Here is a 20,513-nt window from a genome sequence, read left to right on the forward strand (position 1 = left end):
CTCAATCTTCTCTTCAGGAGCATACATTTTCCTAGAGATTAACGTACTTTGGTGCGAAAAGTGCAAATCAATCCCAGAACAACAGCAAAGGACCTTGTGAAGATGCTGGAGGAAACAGGTACAAAAGTATCTATATCCACAGTAAAACGAATCCTATATCGACATAACCTGAAAGGTCGCTCAGCAAGGAAGAAGCCACTGCTCCAAAACCGCCATAAAAAAGACAGACTACAGTTTGCAACTGCACTCTGGTCTGATGAAACAAAAATAGAACTGTTTGGCCATAATGACCATTGTTATGTTGGGAGGAAAAAGGGGGTTGCTTGCAAGCAGAAGAACACCATCCCAACCATGAAGCACGGGGGTGGCAGCATCATGCTGTGGGGGTGCTTTGCTGCAGGAGGGACTGCTGCACTTCACAAAATAGATGGCATCATGAGGAAGGAAAATTATGTGGATATATTGAAGCAACATCTCAAGACATCAGTCAAGAAGTTAAAGCTTGGTCGCAAATGGGTCTTCCAAATGGACAATGACCCCAAGAATACTTCCAAAGTTGTAGCAAAATAGCTTAAGGACAACAAAGTCAAGGTTTTGGAGTGGCCATCATAAAGCCCTGACCTCAATCCTATAGAAAATGTGTGGGCAGAACTGAAAAAGCGTGTGCGAGCAAGGAGGCCTACAAACCTGACTCAGTTACACCAGCTGTAATCTGTCAGGAGGAATGGGCCAAAATTCACCCAACTTATTGTGGGAAGCTTGTGGAAGGCTACCCGAAACATTTGACCCAAGTTAAACAATTTAAAGGCAATGCTACCAAATACTAATTGCGTGTTTGTAAACTTCTGACCCACTGGGAATGTGATGAAAGAAAGAAAAGCTGAAATAAATCCTTCTCTCTACTATTATTCTGACATTTCACATTCTTAAAATAAAGTGGTGATCCTAACTGACCTAAGACAGGGAATTTTTATTAGGATTAAATGTCAGGAATTGTGAAAAACTGAGTTTAAATGTATTTGGCTAAGTTGTATGTAAACGTCCAACTTCAACTGGATTTCGCCTCTGTACATGTTGAGGGCCTTGAGGAGCACGCCGTGTCGTCCAACTGCTATCTCAAGGCCCTCCTGATGTCTCTTTGGCCGCTGTCCACTCTGACGTGACACACACTCCTTTGCCTGGCGTCTACAACATAAAAATCACAGTGAAGTGCAGAGATTAACTTAAAATAAACAAGTTTTAAACTGGGTGACATTAAAGCTATGTTATAGAAACTGTGTAAGAGAAAAATGACATGTTTGGTATTTTTATGGACATGTCTTTCGCCAGGAAGACACCATCATAGAAGCCCTTCTCAGCCCTAAATAGTCAGACTGCAAGATTACATCACAAAATTATCCATCAAACCCAAACCACCAAGGGGTGGCAGGTAGCCTAGATGTTAGTGAGGGGTTGCTGGTTCAAATCCCAGACATCTGACAATGTTGCTCCAACCTCTGTGTGTGTGTGTCTGTGTGTCTCAGAGGGGTTTGGATAAAGAAAAAAACATCACTGTCCCACAATATTTGGCATGGCATTTGTTTGGCATTCTAGCATACTGTACCTGTATCTTGTGGGGATAGGTGCAAGAGCATGGGTACTGCAGGAGGATGGGTACTGGTACTGGAAACTATTAAATAAAAATGGTGGTATATATAATGTAACTTAAAGGCATTAGTATACCTGTGTTTTTTGGGTGAAGAGATAAGAATCCACTTTGACAGATATATTACATAAAATTATGATATACTGTAGGTCATTATATTAGATATATATGTCATTAAATTACAAGTGCATAACTATGTGGTTGTAATGTACATTAGCTGTGGTTCCTCTTATTTTGGGAGTAATTTAACATTTTGAATCTATTTTCAATACATGCAACCTAAGAGTTCATGCCTGCAAGACAGAGGCTTTCTGTAGGTTACAGTCAATCAGTCGGAGGATTTGAAAGTTTTATAGCACTACTTTGTTTTTAATCCCACATTGAAGTAGAAGTGAGCCAGCAAAAATTGGTCAGTATATTGCAACTGCATTTAGTACTAGTTAGAAATGTCCTAACAAGGTAGTCATGCTGCCTGACAGTTGAACGATGCTAGCCTTGATGAGGCCCTTACTCTCTTGGGGTTGTTGTGTGTAGTGGGATTTCCTCAGGGTCAAGCGACCTGGCTTCAAGTCTACCTCAGGTCAATACCCCCTCCTACCATTTGCTACACTAATAGCAGAAGTAGGATAGTGCATGAGGGTCAAAAGCATGTTCTGTTAAAGCGTGAGGAATTTGTTATAGAGAAGCACAGGTTGTGTTTTCTGAACCGAGGGAGTAGTGTAACGATCCTAGCCTTGATAAGTCTGTTAAGAAATCCCCCAAGGGAGATCTAGCTCTTGGCATCTCCCTTGGGGTTCATTTAGGGCAGGGTTTCCCAACACTCTCCTCGCCCCACCCCCTGCTTTAGGGTCAGATGCCCTAGGACATGTGTCTAAATGGGGGGGGGGGCAGGTAGCTTAGTGGTTAAGAGCGTTGTGCCTTGAGCAAGGTACTTAACCCTAATTGCTCCTGTAAGTCGCTCTGGATAAGAGCGTCTGCTAAATGACTGAAATGTAATGTAAATTTAAAAAAACTAAATAGATACATAACACTTACCATGTCTTGAGGCCTTCTTAGACCTTTTTTGTCCAGGTCTTTGGTGAATTATGTTACCTCTGCTGTCCTTCTCTATCCATTGGACATGGGCAAGGCTAGTGGCAGGAGCAGCTCGCTACTTTTGATCCTAAAGTATTTATTAAAATCAAACATAGAATGGGAATCTGACTGTGATTAAATTAGAACACAACAACATTGTGGTATGTACCCACAATTCAACTGCCCTAAAAATATACTGGGGAAATGGGAAGAAATATCACTTACAGCTACATATTGAAAGTGTAATTCTGTGAGATAGCTTTTTCGAAGTACCTCCTCAAATCCCACCCATGCCAAATCCTGCTCTTTGCTCATTTCTCTATTTGGTTTAACATAAACATTATTGTATGTTAACGCAGAAAAACAAATACCAAAACGACAATCAAATATATATAGTAGATTCACACAAGACAGAAGTAAATTGGTATATATTGTGGATGGATGATTTTCATTCTTGTGGGACTGTGTTATATTGTGCAAAAGCAAAAGGCAAAGCCTCCCCAGTCAACACTCAAATGTTTTTGATCTGCTTTAATTCATTCAAATTTTAGGTGCGAGCAATGCTGGTATTATTATTTATTAACTATATTTGTATATTCACATTTACACAATTGATATTCAGACAGCAAAAATAAAATTACAGTTTACAGTTTTAAATGTGCAGACACCAGTGCAACTATGGAATCATATTTATATGGGACACATACAGGCCATAAATAAACTAGCTATAGTACACCATCAAGGATCTAATTAAAATGCAAAATAGTTTATTCTGTTTATTATATGTTATGTATTATATGCAGAGTAATTGCTTATTTTAAGTTGGGTAAGGTATTCAACACAACCACTGAGGTATAATAAGAACGAACACAACACTGTCAGTTCCGGTACAAATGATAAAACAGTCAGTTCCGGTACTACGGAATCATGGGAGATTGAGTTTCACAGTCCGTCACTCACAGCCCGCCACTATTAAGTAAAGAAATAAATAACTAAATAATTCACAAAAAATGATTTACATGTGCTTAACGATTGATATTATTGATTGTCTTTTTACATAATTAATAACAGCGAGTAGCTAGCTAAATAGGCACAACGTTCACTCGGAACCAAAACGCTAACGTTAGCATACAAAATGCAGTTGGACAGAGCGAATCACTTCCTGTCTACAAGGTGAACCAATATGCGTAAATTATTGAAATAAAATAAGAGTTTAGAGTTATGCGGGCCGAAATACTATATTATTTCTAAATTCTTGTCCGATAACTTACCTTGCGTTCTCACTGTAAAATAGCTAGCTACATCCAAATAAGCAGTTATGTTTATTTGAACTAATAGCACAAACTCAGCGCGCATCAAGTTTAAAGGAATTCAGAAGGGGCGTGGCGTCAGAGGTCTTTTGGCGTAATGAGTTTGTTCTATTAGTCCATGAAAACATTGGGCTTATTTGTACATATAGTTCATAGTTAATGAGAGACTGGGTTGCAACTACAAGATTGCGCGTGTTAGCTCCACCGGTGTTTGACTTTTATTGGACGGAAGATTAAAAAAATTGCTGGCTAGCCAGGTCGCCGCCGATTTGCTTCTAAACTGGTTTCCGTGTACAGGTCCGTTTTTCGGCCTATTATTAATCACAGGAGTAGCGGTAAAGCAGGTACGTTAATCCAATGACAATGTATTTAGTGACCTAGCTATCTTTCCCATTCGTGCACAGATGTAACTAGCTAGTAAGTTAAGTATGTAACGTTAACTATGACAAACCGGCCTAGTAGTAGCCAGCCAGCTAGCGAACGCTTTGTCTTTACTAACGTTACCTAAATATCAAGCAACCTATTTACTTCCTACCGTCTCTTATTGTCTGCGGTGTTTACTAATGCAAGGCACATGGGTTCTAAACATCTGCCACACGTGCATTGATAGTTAGTTAGCTAATAGTGTTAGCCAGAGACTGTGAGGGGAAACGAGACATCCCACTCCCTACTTATTTTCTGTTTAATCCATTTTTTACAGTCTATGGTTTCAATGGAAGTCAATGACCTAAGTAGACTAGACACAGTTGTTATCGCATGATTGGTGTCTGAGAGCCACCACCGGGCATTACGTAGACAAACTTTTCAATGGTAAACTGCCTGAGTGAACCATCTTCATTTATCCACCATCTTTGGTGTTAGTTAGCTAACTGCGTACTACCAAAGATAGCTAAGTAACTAGTTAGCTACGTCTTAACGTTATCTGGCTGGCGAGTTCATTTCGTCCTCGCGTTGTCCGAAGCTGTCACGCCCACGAAGTGTGCTGGCTAACGTTAGCTAGTTAGTTTACCGACGTTACTTCATGCAGTTTGAGCAGATATCGCGCCAAATAGAGCAATAAACACGTTTTTGATCGAGCTCATTGGCTCCCAAATATGCCTGCACTGCCTGCAACGATCGTCATTTGCTGTCTTTACGCCCTGTATGTATTTCCCAAAAAAGGTCTAAATACATTTTTTCAAGTAACCGAAAAAAATGTAAATGCATTATTTTGTTTTTTTTACCTCTTTCGGTCAAAAACAATGCATACTAAAAAATCGGTTGTTGTGCATTTTTATATATAGCTTTTTTTGGAAGTAAATACCGGGCGTAAGGACAGTAGTACATTTTTATTTAGCTAGACCATTTTTGGAACTACATAACGGGTGTAACGGCAGTAAATTACAATAGTTGCAGGCATATTTGGTGAGTAACGGACATATTTTGACATAAGGCTTGTAGAGCTGGTGAATAGTAGCTTGAATCAAATATTTTTTTATAACTAAACCAAGATGGACCACAGCCTGTCGTTTATAATGGGAACAAATGATTCATAGGGCTTTTTCGTAAATTCAATCTGGGATGGATTCGTAAATTCAATCTGGAGTAACGCTCTGGGCGTTCGTAAATTCAGAGTTTGCCAGATTGTCCTGTTCATAAATTCAGAGCGTTTCGCTCTCGAAGCGTTCAGGGCGCACACTGGACGCTCTGGCCGAGGAGTAGGGTTGATCCGAGCGTTCTGACCTCACAATGGCAGTCAAATACCCAACTATCTGGCTAACGTTGGCTAGCTTGCTAGCTACTTCCAGACACAAATGAGAGAACACCTCACTCTGACCATTTTACTCGCCCTAGCAGAGCTGGTTAGGCTGTTCTCATGTTATCCAGATCGTTGGTGACTGTAACTGTGCTGCTGGCAACAATTTAATTACTATTTTTATTAGCTACTTTTATTTCAGCATCTGCATTTGTGAAGCATCTACATGGCAGTCAGAAGGGGACACATCAGATATCTCAAAGTGAGTGGCTCTATCAAACGTTTTTGAAGTTATTTTGTAGCTATCCCAGTGAGCAAAACCAGGTTGAAAATACGTCTTATTCTGGTCGCAAACTGGTTGAAAAGGGAAGTTTTTATTAAAACGTATTTTTACTGACCAGAATATGACGTATTTTTGTGGCCACCATACGACCAGTTGGTCATAATTCTGACTTGTGTATTTTGTGCTATTGAATGTACTGGTCATAGTTAAGACTTCATCATAACCTGGTGATGACCACCTGACTACAGCTTATTACCTAGTGTAAAAAGATTTGTGGAGGATAAAGTTGGATATTGAAAACATTGTTCATTGCATTTATATTTATTTTCCTAGTCACCAATTAAAGTTGGAATCTGAAACATATATTCTTACATTTGAAAATAGATCAAGCAATGGCAAAAACAAATCTACATGCAAAATTGTTTTGCACATCTGCAGTAATTGTTTAATAATTCACCCACAGACATTACACACATAGAAATACTGGGACACCAAGTATATAAAGTCCCATTGTTTTATTTTATTAATGATTTAATAAGAGTGGTGTGGTGGGATAGATCCTCATCAATGACCTCTAAGCACAGAAGGCGATCTGGAGCGTAGCGGCCCTCTTGAAGAGTGGTGTGATGGGTCAGATCTGCAGTGAAGAGAATCAGCACATTACAGCTTTATCAATTTGAGATTAGAAAAGGATATTCCTGAAGAAACTTTGTGGACTCAGCTGGCTAAAAGCTAGGCAGTTATAGCTTAGATGTCTTAAAAAAAGAGCAACTTTCTCATATATACTGAACAAAAATATAAACGCATCATGCAACAATTTCAAAGATGTTACTGAGTTACAGTTCGTATAAGGAAATCAGTCAATTTAAATAAATTAATTAGGCCCCAATCTATGGATTTCACATGACTGGTAATACAGATATGCATCTGTGGGGGGGGATTATTTGAAGTATGGGCCCTGTGTAGCTCAGTTGGTAGAGCATGGCGCTTGCAACGCCAGGGATGTGGGTTCGATTCCCACGGGGGGGCAGTATGAAAAAAACAAAACAAATGTATGCACTCACTAACTGTAAGTCGCTCTGGATAAGAGCGTCTGCTAAATGACTAAAATGTATCTGGTGTGACCCCCATTTACCTCATGCAGCGTGACGTGTCTCCATTGCATAGAGTTGATTAGGCTGTTGATTGTGGCTTGTGGAATGTTGTCCCACTCCTCTTCAATGGCTGTGCGAGGTTGCTGAATATTGGAAGGGAACTGGAACACACTGTCGTACACATCGATCCAGAGCATCCCAAACATGCTCAATGGGTGACATGTCTGGAACATTTTCAGCTTCCAGGAATTGTGTACAGATCCTTGCGACATGGGGCTGTGCATAATCATGCTGAAACATGAGGTGATCGCGTTTATACACTGGACAAAAATATAAACGCGACATGTAAAGTGTTAGTCCCATGTTTCATGAGCTGAAATAAAATATCCCAGAAATGTTACATATGTACAAAAAGCTTATTTCTCTCAATTTTCTGCCCACAAATTTGTTTACATCCCTTTTATTGAGAATTTCTCCTTTGCCAAGATAATCCAACCACCTGACAGGTGCGGCATATCAAGAAGCTGATTAAACAGCATGATCATTACACAGGTGCACCTTGGGCTGGGGACAGTAAAATGGCACTCTAAAATGTGCCGTTTTGTCACAACACAATGCCACAGATGTCTCAAGTTGAGGGAGTATGCGATTAGCATACTGACTGCAGGAATGTCTACCAGAGCTGTTGCCAGAAAATGTAATGTTAATTTCTCTACCATAAGCTGCCTCCAACGTTGTTGTTTTTTAGAAACTTTGGCAGTACGTCCAACTGGCCTCCCAACCGCAGAACACATGTAACCACTGCAGCCCAGAACATCCACATCTGGCTTCTTCACCTGCGGGATCGTCTCAGACCAGCCACCCGGGTAGCTGATGAATCTGTGGGTTTGCACAACTGAAGAATTTCTGCACAAACTGTCAGAAACCGTCACAGGGAAGCTCATCTGCGTGCTCGTCGTCCTAACCAGGGTCTTGTCCTGACTGCAGTTTGCTGTGGTAACCGACTTCAGTGGTTAAATGCTCACCTTTGATGGCCACTGTGGAGAAGTGTGCTCTTCATGGATGGTTTCAACTGTACCGGGCAGATGGCAGACAGCGGGTATGGAATCGTGTGGGCGAGCGGTTTGCTGATGTCAACGTTGTGAACAGAGTGCCCCATGGTGGGTTTATGGTATGGGCAGGCATAAGCTATGGAAAACTAACACAATTGCATTTTATCAATGGCAATTTGAATGCACAGATAGTGACGAGATCCTGGGGCCCATTGTTGTGCCATTCATCCGGCGCCATCACCTCATGTTTCAGAATGATAATGCACAGCCTAATGTCGCAAGGTTCTGCACACAATTCCTGAAAGCTGAAAATGTCCCAGTTTTTCCATGGCCTGCGTACTCCCCAGACATGTCACCCATTGAGCATGTTTGGGATGCTCTGGATCGACGTGTACGACAGCGTGTTCCAGTTTCCGCCAATATCCAGCAACCTTGCACAGCAATTGAAGAGTAGGTGGACAACATTCCACAAGCCACAATCAACAGCCTAATCAACTCTATATGCAAAAAGGATGTCATGCTACATCAGGCAAATGGTGGTCACACCAGATACTTCATTCTTTCTTTCCCAACAGATGCATATCTGTATTCCTAGTCATGTGAAATCCATAGATTAGGGCCTAATGAATTTATTTAAATTGACTGTTTTCCTTATGAACTCAGTAAAATCTTTGAAATTGTTGTGTTTGTATGTTTGTTCAGTGTGGATAACTGGGCAGTAGTTCAATCAGATATCAATCAAAAACCAGATATCAACCAAATTAAGACGTCCTGAAAAATACTTATTAATCTGGCTGTGATAAGACGTCCCGACCAGATTTCAACCAGTAAAATACGTCTTTATCATGTTGTATGCCTACTGGGATGCATTGTGCTGTTGCTTAGAAGTTTAGGCCTGCATTGTATTATGACTGTTGTGAAATGGACAAGAACTGGAAAAAGGAGTGGAATGGTGTCAAGTGCTCAGTTGTCTGCGTCAGAGGATTGTAAATTAACCAGTGTTGCTCTTGCAGGTGTGTGAGGTACAGAGTTGTCAGGGTGACAACAGGGAGTCACAACGACATGGAAGTAAGGGTTCAATTAACATAAAGGTAAATCCACAGATTATTCAACTTTGGCTGTATTTTGAGAAAGAATTCTGTTTTGCATGTCTGATTCTTTTGGAACATGGGCAGCATTCTCTATGATCAGAACTAGATGACTGTTTATCACCCTTGATAAGGTTGTCTTCAGAATGGCTCACTTACTCTCGTCCCGTTCTCATGAAATTATAGCAAGTAGTTTACGATAACGGTTACGACGAACATATGGCAGATGAGCCCAAAGATGCCAAAACCAACCTTATCGTCAATTACCTGCCCCAAAACATGAGCCAGGATGAGTTGCGGAGCCTCTTCAGCAGCATCGGCGAGGTGGAGTCTGCCAAACTCATCCGCGATAAAGTGGCAGGTAATCCCTATCACCAAAACCAGAGTGAGTCCAAACCCTTTTCTTTTGACCTCAGTTCATTTACTTTAATCACTGTCCATAAGAAGGAGATTCATGGCCCCGGCCTTCTCAGTGTCTGTCTGCACATGTATTCTTCGTTTTCTTTTCCACTACTAAAGTCTGATGTTGAATGTGACATCACATATTTTTGTTTGACTGTGCCAATATTTTATTTCTTGATTACTAGTCTGTAAATTCAATGTGGTATCTGTTGGTTACCGTAATTGTATTTGACTTTGTATGAAACTCCTGCGTGCTTCCTAAAATTATTTTACCTAATTTATTCGATACTAAGAGTATTTTTGTAAATTGCAGACTACCTGATTTAGTGTTGGGATCAAGGATAGTCTTTTTGTTGTTTTTTACTCCTGTTTTTCTGTGCTATATTTACACCTTGTTACCTCTGTTCTTTAAACTTTCGTTACTTGAGTATCTCTTTTAATGGTGGTCTTTGGGGAGTTCTGTTCATGGTCTTTGCGGTTGTTTTCTTGTTTCATTGGGCATTATGGCTGCTCCATGTTATTAGATTTGGTGATAACTCCATATTGTAAAACCAAGCATTAAATACCTTTCTTTGGTGACCAGTTATAATGGAATTCTATTTAGTTTTCTCTTGTATTTAGTTTCAAATTGTAACGTGTAAATATTTATTGGAACGAGGGCGTTCAAGGTTTTTTATTTATTTAATTGTTCGATATCAGGCATTAGCTTTCAGAAATACAGTGAGGGGGAAAAAAGTATTTGATCCCCTGCTGATTTTGTACGTTTGCCCACTGACAAAGAAATTATCAGTCTATAATTTTAATGGTAGGTTTATTTGAACAGTGAGAGACAGAATAACAACAAAAACATCCAGAAAAACGCATGTCAAAAATGTTATAAATTGATTTGCATTTTAATGAGGAAAATAAGTATTTGACCCCCTCTCAATCAGAAAGATTTCTGGCTCCCAGGTGTCTTTTTATACAGGTAACGAGCTGAGATTAGGAGCACACTCTTAAAGGGAGTGCTCCTAATCTCATCTTGTTACCTGTATAAAAGACACCTCTCCACAGAAGCAATCAATCAATCAGATTCCAAACTCTCCACTATCACGAGAATTTTGTTATCTCAATGGTTGAAGTCAAATACTTCTTAAATCTTTGAATAATTCCCAGAAATTAATTAAACAAAGACCCAATCCTGCAATGGTCAGCCTTTATTCTTTGAGAGCGCTGTGCAACAAAATGGTCGTACAATCTTTTTATACACACACGTCAGAGGAAAAATCCCACCCCGCTTTAGGCGGCCTGTATTTTTCCACCGTACACATCTTGTAAGCTCGCACCTGGGTTTAGCTCATGTGATTTTCCTCTGCTCTCCTGACCATCAGGTCACATATACACACACACACACACACACGTGTTCTTATCATAGTCTACTCCTTGCTCGGGCAGGCTGCATTTTTTAGTTATCGCCGTCCTCACAATATCCTGCAATCCTTTTCACTCCCCTTTCCCTGTGTGTTTTTGGAACCAGTCTCCTGTTATTGGTTTCAATCGTTTTGCACTTCTGCTTGCCTAATTACAAAACACAAATACTCTGTTGCTGGGATATAAACACATTTGATTAACTCTCTAAGCTGTAGTCTACTAATTAGTCATACATTATTAGTTTAACTGAGAGTGTGACATTTTAGTCATATCTTACTCACACATTTCTTTATCATCCACCATGGCCAAGACCAAAGAGCTCTCCAAGGATGTCAGGGACAAGATTGTAGACCTACACAAGGCTGGAATGGGCTACAAGACCATCGCCAAGCAGCTTGGTGAGAAGGTGACAACAGTTGGTGCGATTATTCGCAAATGGAAGAAACACAAAATAACTGTCAATCTCCCTCGGCCTGGGGCTCCATGCAAGATCTCACCTCGTGGAGTTGCAATGATCATGAGAACGGTGAGGAATCGGCCCAGAACTACACGGGAGGATCTTGTCAATGATCTCAAGGCAGCTGGGACCATAGTCACCAAGAAAACAATTGGTAACACACTATGCCGTGAAGGACTGAAATCCTGCAGCGCCCGCAAGGTCCCCCTGCTCAAGAAAGCACATATACATGCCCGTCTGAAGTTTGCCAATGAACATCTGAATGATTCAGAGGAGAACTGGGTGAAAGTGTTGTGGTCAGATGAGACCAAAATGGAGCTCTTTGGCATCAACTATATAAAAAAAAATTGCGTCTGCTAAATGACTAAAATGTAAATATAACTCAACTCGCCGTGTTTGGAGGAGGAGGAATGCTGCCTATGACCCCAAGAACATCATCCCCACCGTCAAACATGGAGGTGGAAACATTATGCTTTGAGGGTGTTTTTCTGCAAAGGGACAGGACAACTTCACCGCATCAAAGGGACGATGGACGGGGCCATGTACTGTCAAATCTTGGGTGAGAACCTCCTTCCCTCAGACAGGGCATTGAAAATGGGTTGTGGATGGGTATTCCAGCATGACAATGACCCAAATCACACGGCCAATGCAACAAAGGAGTGGCTCAAGAAGCAGCACATTAAGGTCCTGGAGTGGCCTAGCCAGTCTCCAGACCTTAATCCCATAGAAAATCTGTGGAGGGAGCTGAAGGTTCGAGTTGCCAAACGTCAGCCTCAACCTTAATGACTTGGAGAAGATCTGCAAAGAGGAGTGGGACAAAATCCCTCCTGAGATGTGTGCAAACCTGGTGGCCAACTACAAGAAACGTCTGACCTCTGTGATTGCCAACAAGGGTTTTGCCACCAAGTACTAAGTCATGTTTTGCAGAGGGGTCAAATACTTATTTCCCTCATTAAAATGCAAATCAATTTATAACATTTTTGACATGCATTTTTCTGGATTTTGTTGTTGTTATTCTGTCTCTCACTGTTCAAATAAACCTACCATTACAATTATAGACTGATCATGTCTTTGTCAGTGGGCAAACGTACAAAATCAGCAGGGGATCAAATACTTTTTTCCCTCACTGTAGATTAGCTTACAATGAAAAGCTAAGGTATTTCTTTCAAAAATGATGCATGGCCAGCATACTGCTAATGTTTATCAATGAAAAAATGTAGCTTGCTACATTTCCTAATGTTTTACTTGAAGTTAGTCTTGCATTTTAACCTACTACTGGAGAAAAACTACACCGGAGGAAAGTACTTTTCTGCATTTGATCTTTTCAGAATCCTGCTTTAACGTGACCCCGTGGATAATTTTGATACCAAAGTTTTTAAATCTATTGTTATTATAAGAGGCTGTTACTCCCTTCTATTTGAAAAATGTATTTTAATTTACACTTTCAAAGTGGGTCTTTTTTTCTTGAGCCATATTTTGCAGAAAATGTTTTCCTTTGCAAATGTTTTTGCCAAAATGCATGCATTGTACCGATATCTCCTGTGGAAGACTGGTATCCAATCTGTAAATATGGACAAACTTTTGTTATTTTATTTTGTTGTTTTTTCCCCCTTTTTTTTCTCTAGGCCACAGTTTAGGGTACGGATTTGTTAACTATGTTAACGCTAGTGATGCAGAAAGGGCTATCAATACCCTCAATGGGCTGAGACTACAGTCTAAAACTATCAAGGTAATGTGCAATAAGGTGTTTTCATGTTTCAACTGATGGATGTGATATGTTTCTCAAGTAGTCCCTGGGCAGTTGAGGGTGAGCCCTCCTGCAAAGTGTCTATTTGCAAAAGCATATGAAGGTATTTGGGTAACGTCTACTTAAACAATCATGTAATATTGAATTTTTTGATTGAAGCAATTGGCCTGTGTGGGTAACCTGACATGGTTTTATTTTCGGCACATGTTTATACTGAAGCTTATATTCATTTTGTTCAGACTACTTTTGTTTTTGATTTAACACTACTGGTTATTGCAGAGTTGGTTTTTGCTTGAGTGTGACGTTGTGCCGAATCAAATCCCTGCATAATTTACAATTACATTTTATTCTTAATTTTTTATTTTCCTTTTATAGCTTTTAACTTTTCCAAATGGATCCATTTTAAGAAATTATAATTGTCTTTGATTAATTAAGTAGCTGCTCAGCAATGTGCAATCTTGCTCTGCGATGTGACATGATTTTAATATTGTTTGTACTTTTTTGTTTCGCTTTAAAGTTTTTCAAACATATCAATACGAGACATTTAGATTTAGAATCTGATTTAAAATGGTCTAATGTTTGTAATATTGTGAAATTAATTCCAAAGCATTATTTTTTTGAATAAATGTTTTCCCTATAAATTGCACTCAGAATGGAAACTGACTTGTCGTCTCCTCATCAGGTGTCCTTCGCCAGGCCGAGCTCTGACGGTATTAAGGATGCCAATCTTTACATTAGTGGGCTGCCCAAGACCATGACACAGAAAGACGTGGAGGATATGTTCACACGCTATGGCCACATCATCAACTCACGTGTCTTGGTTGATCAGGCCTCAGGTAGGCAGGCACAGCCTGAATGAGAAATATTTGTGCGACTCAATTAAATGAGCACAAAGGATGCCATTCAAGTGGACTTTACACTCTCCAAATCCTAACTATTAGGGCAGAAAAAAATTGGGACATCTTTAGCCCATTCCATTAATTGCTTCTCCATTTCCTCCCCTTGCTTCTCAGGCCTGTCCAGGGGTGTGGCCTTTATCCGCTTTGACAAACGGGCTGAGGCGGAGGACGCCATCAAAGACCTGAACGGACAGAAACCCCCTGGGGCCTCGGAGCCCATCACGGTGAAGTTTGCTGCCAACCCCAACCAGGCCAAGAACTCCCAGCTCATCAACCAGCTCTACCACAACCAGGGTCGCCGCTTTGGAGGCCCAGTACACCACCAGGCCCAGAGATTCAGGTGAGTGGCCGACTGCACTACACAATGCATGTCAGTGCCCGGTTGTTAGATGGTATGTTATTCCATGCTACTCAGACTTGCATGGTTTGACACCAATTTTGTCAGCATTTGTTTTATTTACTTGGCAATCTGGAGTGATCAGAGAGTAGACTAAAGAAGTGAAGTAGACAAACTGCCAGTGTTTTAAAGTTCTAGGAAATGAGTCTGTGTAGTGTTTAACCCCTGTTATAGTGAGTGGAGGATGTAGCTCAGTTGGTAGAGCATGGCGCTTGCAACGCCAGGGTTGTGGATTCGTTTCCCACGGGGGGCCAGTATGAAAATGTATGCACTCACTAACTGTAAGTCGCTCTGGATAAGAGCGTCTGCTAAATGACTAAAATGTAAAAGAAAATGTTGTTAAGCAAGGGTATTTTTGTGACCCGGGGAGTCGAGACTAGAACCCCAGAGACCTAGACCCCTGACTTGTTTGTTCGCTTTTAGTACTTGTCAGATATTTCCAAGGTCAACAGGCCTGCACCTTATGTTTGTAGGTTATTTTAAACTGGCATCTATGGAGTAGTATTTGAAGAACCCTTGTTCTGTGCCCTTGGCAGATTCTCTCCGATGAGTGTAGACCACATGAGCGGCATGTCTACGGTCAGTGCTGAGGGGAACTCCACGGCCGGCTGGTGCATCTTCATCTACAACCTGGGCCAGGACGCTGACGAGGGCATCCTGTGGCAGATGTTCGGGCCCTTCGGAGCCGTCACCAATGTCAAGGTCATCCGTGACTTCAACACCAACAAGTGCAAAGGCTTCGGCTTTGTCACCATGACCAACTATGAGGAGGCGGCCATGGCCATCGCCAGCCTCAACGGTTACCGCCTTGGGGACAAGGTCCTGCAGGTTTCATTCAAAACCAGCAAGGGGGGTCACAAGTAAACCGAAAAGGGTGAAGGGGTACTTGTTTTCCATACTTACGATGATGGGAAGGGGGGGCGGGCAAGATGAGATTGGAAAGGCTACACATTTTGTTCTTGCAAGGGGATATCTCCTTGGTTCTTGTAATATAATGTCTAGGCTAACTATCACTTAAATCTTTCTTAGCTAGTAGAAAAGTAGTCTTCTGGCTTTGACATAAAAATAACCTACTTAATTGTTTTTTTGCTGGGCACGGGGAGGGGTTCTGAAGTGTGCAGAAAGGTTGTTGTCCAATTCTTGTGGGTTTTGTTTGTCTGTGTGCCACATACATGGTTGAGGGTGACAATGCAAAATCCTGCCATGTCAAATGCTCTAATTCCTACATGCTTGTAATTTCTCAATATTTTACTTAGCCATTTTATCATGATCAGTAGTTCTGATCAGTGCTAGGCCTTGAATCCCTCAAGTCTTTCTACACTCTTATTCGGTCATTTTTAACATACAAGTCCTTTTCTAAATCTAAACAAATCAGAGTATTAGATCAAGCATGCCCATCTAGACGTGGAAGTGGTAATGTGCTGGCAGCGCTTTTTTTTTTTTTTTCTTTGGATTCGAAAGGGTTTGAGAAAAGATTGTTATTTAATGAGCGACCAAAGAGGGAGGACTGAAAAAATATATATTTTTCCAAATCATGCCCTCTGACACATCTTAATATCTGAAATGTGATAGAAACCTCAAGGAAGGTGTAAATGATTCAGTTGATCAGAAGATACTCTTCTGTCAACTGTGATGTCGATAAATACAGGGCTTTGTTTCTGATATAATTGAAATTGAGTATGCAAGCTTTACCCAATCCTGTGTTTTACTTTTCTTTAATTGAAACTGCCTTTCAACTTTTTTTCCATTCTTTTTTACTTTTTCCATTTAACATTTTTGTTGTGGAAATTTTAGTTTGTTACAGTTATGAAAAAAAAAGTGACTTTGCTTTTTAGTTTGGTTCATTGAATTTGAAAGTTACATAAACATGACTAAATACCATTCCAACTTGACTCCTGTATGTTTCCATAATTTGCCTCTTCATTTGAACTGGAAAGCCCTATCTGGGCATGTCCTGCTTGGTTCGGTTCATTTGAACCTAATCAAGGTACTGCAGGAGTTTGTGTATGGGGTTTCTTATATACTATTATTCCCTCACAAGAGGCCAACCGATGGGGTCCTGGAAGGGGAGCTCACGGCTTCCCAGTTAGATGTGCATTATATCCACTTCTGTGATTTTGTGTACACAGTGATTTTCCATTTGACTCCAAAAAAATGTGTATATACTGTACATTGGTCTTTCGCCGAGGAATAAAACATATTTTTGGTAACAGCTGATAACATCCCCATTCTCAAATAAAACACTTCTCCATGTGAGAAGTTAAAGCTATTTGTTTTATTCTGGTTCTAGTTTCCGTCATGTTACCCTGAAACCAAGCCTCATGGGCTTGACTGGCTGCGACAGACTAAGACCGCCCAGGCTTTGTGTAGGTGTTCTGGAAGGATCTAATATGTACTGCGCTGACCAGATGGACAACTTTTAAACGACACAGCCAACAGAGCCTAATTTTGGTGTCGTCTTCTGATAAGAGTTGGCCTGTTTTTTTTAATGGAAACATTATCCGGTATCAATGGCCACAAAAAAAAACACTTCTGTGTTGAATGCTCTAATAAGTAATATGATGTAGCCGATAAAAAATCTATAGTGTACCCTGTTGAATTTTGATACATAGGGTCTAGCTACCCTTTATTTCTATAGTAGATCTGAAAAGCTCAATACCCAAGATTAGTTCACATAGTGCTGTTTTGCCCATAAGGGAGTGTAATATATAGTGAGAACCAGAACCTGCATTTCATACAGCCAAAAACCCAAGATGGTTGAGTTGTGGAAAAACCTTTGCAATTCTATATCAAGGGCTATTTAATATGTATTAAAACATTGAAAATCCATATTTTTACTACTTCTAGTGACCAAATTCCCATCAAATCAAACTAAATTGGCAGCACGGTGCCACTGCCAAATCACAGTCTACATTAAAATGATTAAGGGCAAATATTTAGTTTCCACATCTCAACATTCTTTTTGCCAACTGTAATAAACTGCCTGCTGTCCAGAAATGCTGCCATGGGATTGTTAAATCCCTTATTACTACAGTCTGCTTTAAAATAATTGGGCATAAAATAGATTCTAGGAGATGTTCTTGTCAATTTGACCCAGATAGAGGCTGGGAGCATCAAAGTCAATTTTACAGTTTTATCTACAGTAAGACTTGTGCGTGATTATAGCACAGGATGCCTACTGCATAGTAGGTCACAAAGTGCCAGGCTTACAAATGGCTTGTGTATTCAATATCTCAGTATGTGTTGTGGGAGGAACAGAGGGCTTGAATTGAGGGCTGCCTTTAAATTGCCTCCCTCCCTCCTAGAAACAGCTGTACACATGACCTGAGAATTTGTCAGCCGGTGTGACCTAATTTAGCCACCAGGCAGTGGCATGCACCTCTCCTGCTCTTTAACCCTGACCAGACCATGATTTGGTTCTGATTATACTGATACCATTTTCAGAAAAAATTATTTTAGAGTATTTACACTGTTAGTTTAACATTTTTCTAGTATAGAAGTCCACTAGATGGCAATATGCACCATGGTTCTGGGGTTTTTTCTCTTCTCCTGCCAGCCTTATTTTTGCTGTGTACCATATATGGACATGCAGACCCCCTTCCCCCCAGATAGCATATGAATACCTCATAAGCCATGGCATTAATGTTTAGAATTACAGGAAATTACCTGTAAAACTGCAATATTTTCACTCAGCCTCATGGCAAAATGTGTAGAATAGCATGAGATTAGCTATAAAAAGGCAATTTTTTTCTGCCCCATGGCAATATGTGTAAAATTGCAGGAAATTAGCTATAAAACAGCAGCAATTTCACTCAGCCTCATGTCAAAATATGTAGAATGGTGTGAGATTCACTATAAAACTGCACTTTTTTCTCTGTGCACCATGGCAAAATGTGTAGAATTGTAGGAAGTTAGCTGTTTTCCCCCCTACAAATCTGGGTTTGTTGGTTGGGGGGGGCTTGCTCAGACATTGCGGGGGGCCCAGCAAAACTGTGGTACGCCACTGCATGCAGACTCCTAGTTTTGACCTACTAGCTGGATAGTAAGCTGAGCTCCCTGAAAGTTGTTTTCACTCAGAGGACATTCTTTCCACTCAAACCAGGTCAGTTATTCCCACCCCTCTCTTCCTCGCTCTCTATCACCTTCAACCGAGCCTACAGGCAGCCAGGGGCATCTAGCAGAAGCCTACTACTCTGTGTATGCAAGTGGACTGAAATATACATTGGATTTGAGGATCATAAATTGAAGTGTTTTTTTTGTTAATTCTGACCCATTGTTTAAATACACAAATTAGGAACTGTATAACATTTTATAAAAATATACCATAGTAGGCCCATACTAAACATCGAAAACCACTTGTCACACCAGTGGTTTTCTATCATACTCAATCTCTCATGACAATGCATTTATGATTTCTTCTTTCTAAACAGGAATGGAACCTGTTGTTGTTATGCTTGTCCATGCTCCAAACTGCCACTTTCCCTCCACAATGAAGCATGGCGCTCTGTTTATTTAGCAAGATATCAGATGCTTACGATAATCCTATTTCCTTTTTATGTCACTGTTTTGTTGTTGTTGTTTTAGAGAAAAATTACTGTTCCTAAAGGACAAGCTCTCATCCCTTTATGTGGTTGGACTGGAGATGTTTACAGAGCCTTGTCTCTCTCTAAGGCAGGATTTCTTAAACTATGGGTCGGGACCCAAAGTGGGCCCTGGGCATGTGAGAGGACAAATCAAAGTTTATTTGTCGCATACACAGATTAGCAGATGTTAAAGTAGGTGTAGTGAAATTCTTATGTTTCCACCTGTCACACCGGGTGCTGTAGATGTCCTGGAGATGCGCCCCTGGTGATGCATTGGGTTGACTGCACCACCCTCTGTTGCGGGCAGTGCAGTTGACGATGGTGCATCTGTAGAAGTTTGTGAGAATTCCATTAGCCTCCTGAGGTTGAAGAGGCGCTTTTGCATCTTCACCATAGTGTCGGTGTGGAGGGACCATTTCAGGTCTTCAGTGATCTGCACGCAGAGGAACTTGAAGCTTTGTGTAGGTCGCGAGTTATGAGAATACATGCCTTCAGAAAATATTCACACCCCTTGACGTTTTCCACATTTTGTTGTTACAATGTGGGATTTAAATGGATTTAATTGTCATTTTTGTCAACAATCTACACAAAATACTCTGTAATGTCAAAGTGGAAGAAAAATGCTAACAAATGCTAACAATAAATAAATAAATATATATATATATATATATAAAATACTAATATATCTTGACTATATTAGTATAACCCCCTGAGTCAATACCAATCATGTATATAAACCCTGGATTGCTGATGCTATGTATTGGCCATTGAGAGACTTTGAAGCCACCGGTCGGCCATAATGGCACTCCCCAGTATGAGCAGTCCTCCATAGGAATGAATGGAATTCTACAGTATTTCAATTACAAGGACAAAATTACATGTATTTAATTTATTTTTTATTTTTGTGGGGACGGTAACATTAGCAATCTCTAAAAGGAAAATGTTTTTATATATTTGTTCATAATTTTTTTGTATTTAGCTCACATAATATATGTTAAAAGTATGCATTAATGTGTCTAATAGAATAAATGTGGCAAACACAAATGTAGACATGAATGAATTTCTATAGCTTCTAAAATATTTTTTACAATCATGGTGGAGTGCCAAGATGGAGGCATGGTGGCTTCAACACAGCGCCCCCTTTTAGTCACCTAGTGTACATATATATCATTATTCAATACATGTTAGAATCACCCTTGGCAGCGATTACAGCTGACTCTTTCTGGGTAAGTCTCTAAGAGCTTTCCACACCTGGATTGTGCAACATTTGCCCATTATTCTTTTCAAAATTCTTCAAGCTCTGTCAAATTGGTTGTTGATCATTACTAGTCTTGCCA

General features: G+C 40.3%; 1 protein-coding gene and 1 long non-coding RNA gene across 5 annotated transcripts; one reads left to right on the top strand and one right to left on the bottom strand.

Annotated features, from left to right (window-relative positions):
- Positions 1–993: 993 nt before the first annotated feature.
- LOC121533706 lies at positions 994–4,055 on the bottom strand. The gene is made up of 3 exons (XR_005994489.1): positions 3,991–4,055; positions 2,681–2,807; positions 994–1,185 (listed from the first exon to the last, which is right to left on the bottom strand). It is a non-coding gene; the product is annotated as an uncharacterized LOC121533706 (long non-coding RNA).
- LOC121533705 (ELAV-like protein 1) lies at positions 3,876–16,862 on the top strand. Of its 4 annotated transcripts, none has more exons than XM_041839865.1 (8): positions 3,876–3,892; positions 5,952–6,026; positions 9,207–9,284; positions 9,468–9,666; positions 13,176–13,279; positions 13,980–14,133; positions 14,311–14,536; positions 15,130–16,862. In XM_041839865.1, the coding sequence occupies exons 2-8, from the start codon at positions 5,991–5,993 to the stop codon at positions 15,455–15,457; spliced, it is 1,125 nt and encodes a 374-aa protein (XP_041695799.1). In that variant the 5' UTR covers positions 3,876–3,892; positions 5,952–5,990; the 3' UTR covers positions 15,458–16,862. The 4 variants fall into 4 exon arrangements, with proteins under 4 accessions (XP_041695799.1, XP_041695802.1, XP_041695800.1 ...); XM_041839868.2 differs by lacking the exon at positions 3,876–3,892 and adding an exon at positions 4,105–4,373 and having other exon boundaries at positions 9,468–9,642; XM_041839866.2 differs by lacking the exon at positions 3,876–3,892 and adding an exon at positions 4,106–4,373 and having other exon boundaries at positions 5,967–6,026.
- Positions 16,863–20,513: the final 3,651 nt, after the last annotated feature.

The sequence above is a fragment of the Coregonus clupeaformis genome, chromosome 20 (assembly GCF_020615455.1).
Source record: "Coregonus clupeaformis isolate EN_2021a chromosome 20, ASM2061545v1, whole genome shotgun sequence".
Classification (NCBI taxonomy): Eukaryota; Metazoa; Chordata; class Actinopteri; order Salmoniformes; family Salmonidae; genus Coregonus; species Coregonus clupeaformis.

Bases quoted from the DNA above. Each gene is read 5' to 3' on its own strand.
- LOC121533705 (XM_041839865.1), top strand. From the start codon at position 5,991: ATGGCAGTCAGAAGGGGACACATCAGATATCTCAAA. The intron at 13,280-13,979 runs GTAATGTGCAAT...TCTCCTCATCAG, and splicing joins TACAGTCTAAAACTATCAAG to GTGTCCTTCGCCAGGCCGAG. The intron at 14,537-15,129 runs GTGAGTGGCCGA...TGCCCTTGGCAG, and splicing joins CACCAGGCCCAGAGATTCAG to ATTCTCTCCGATGAGTGTAG.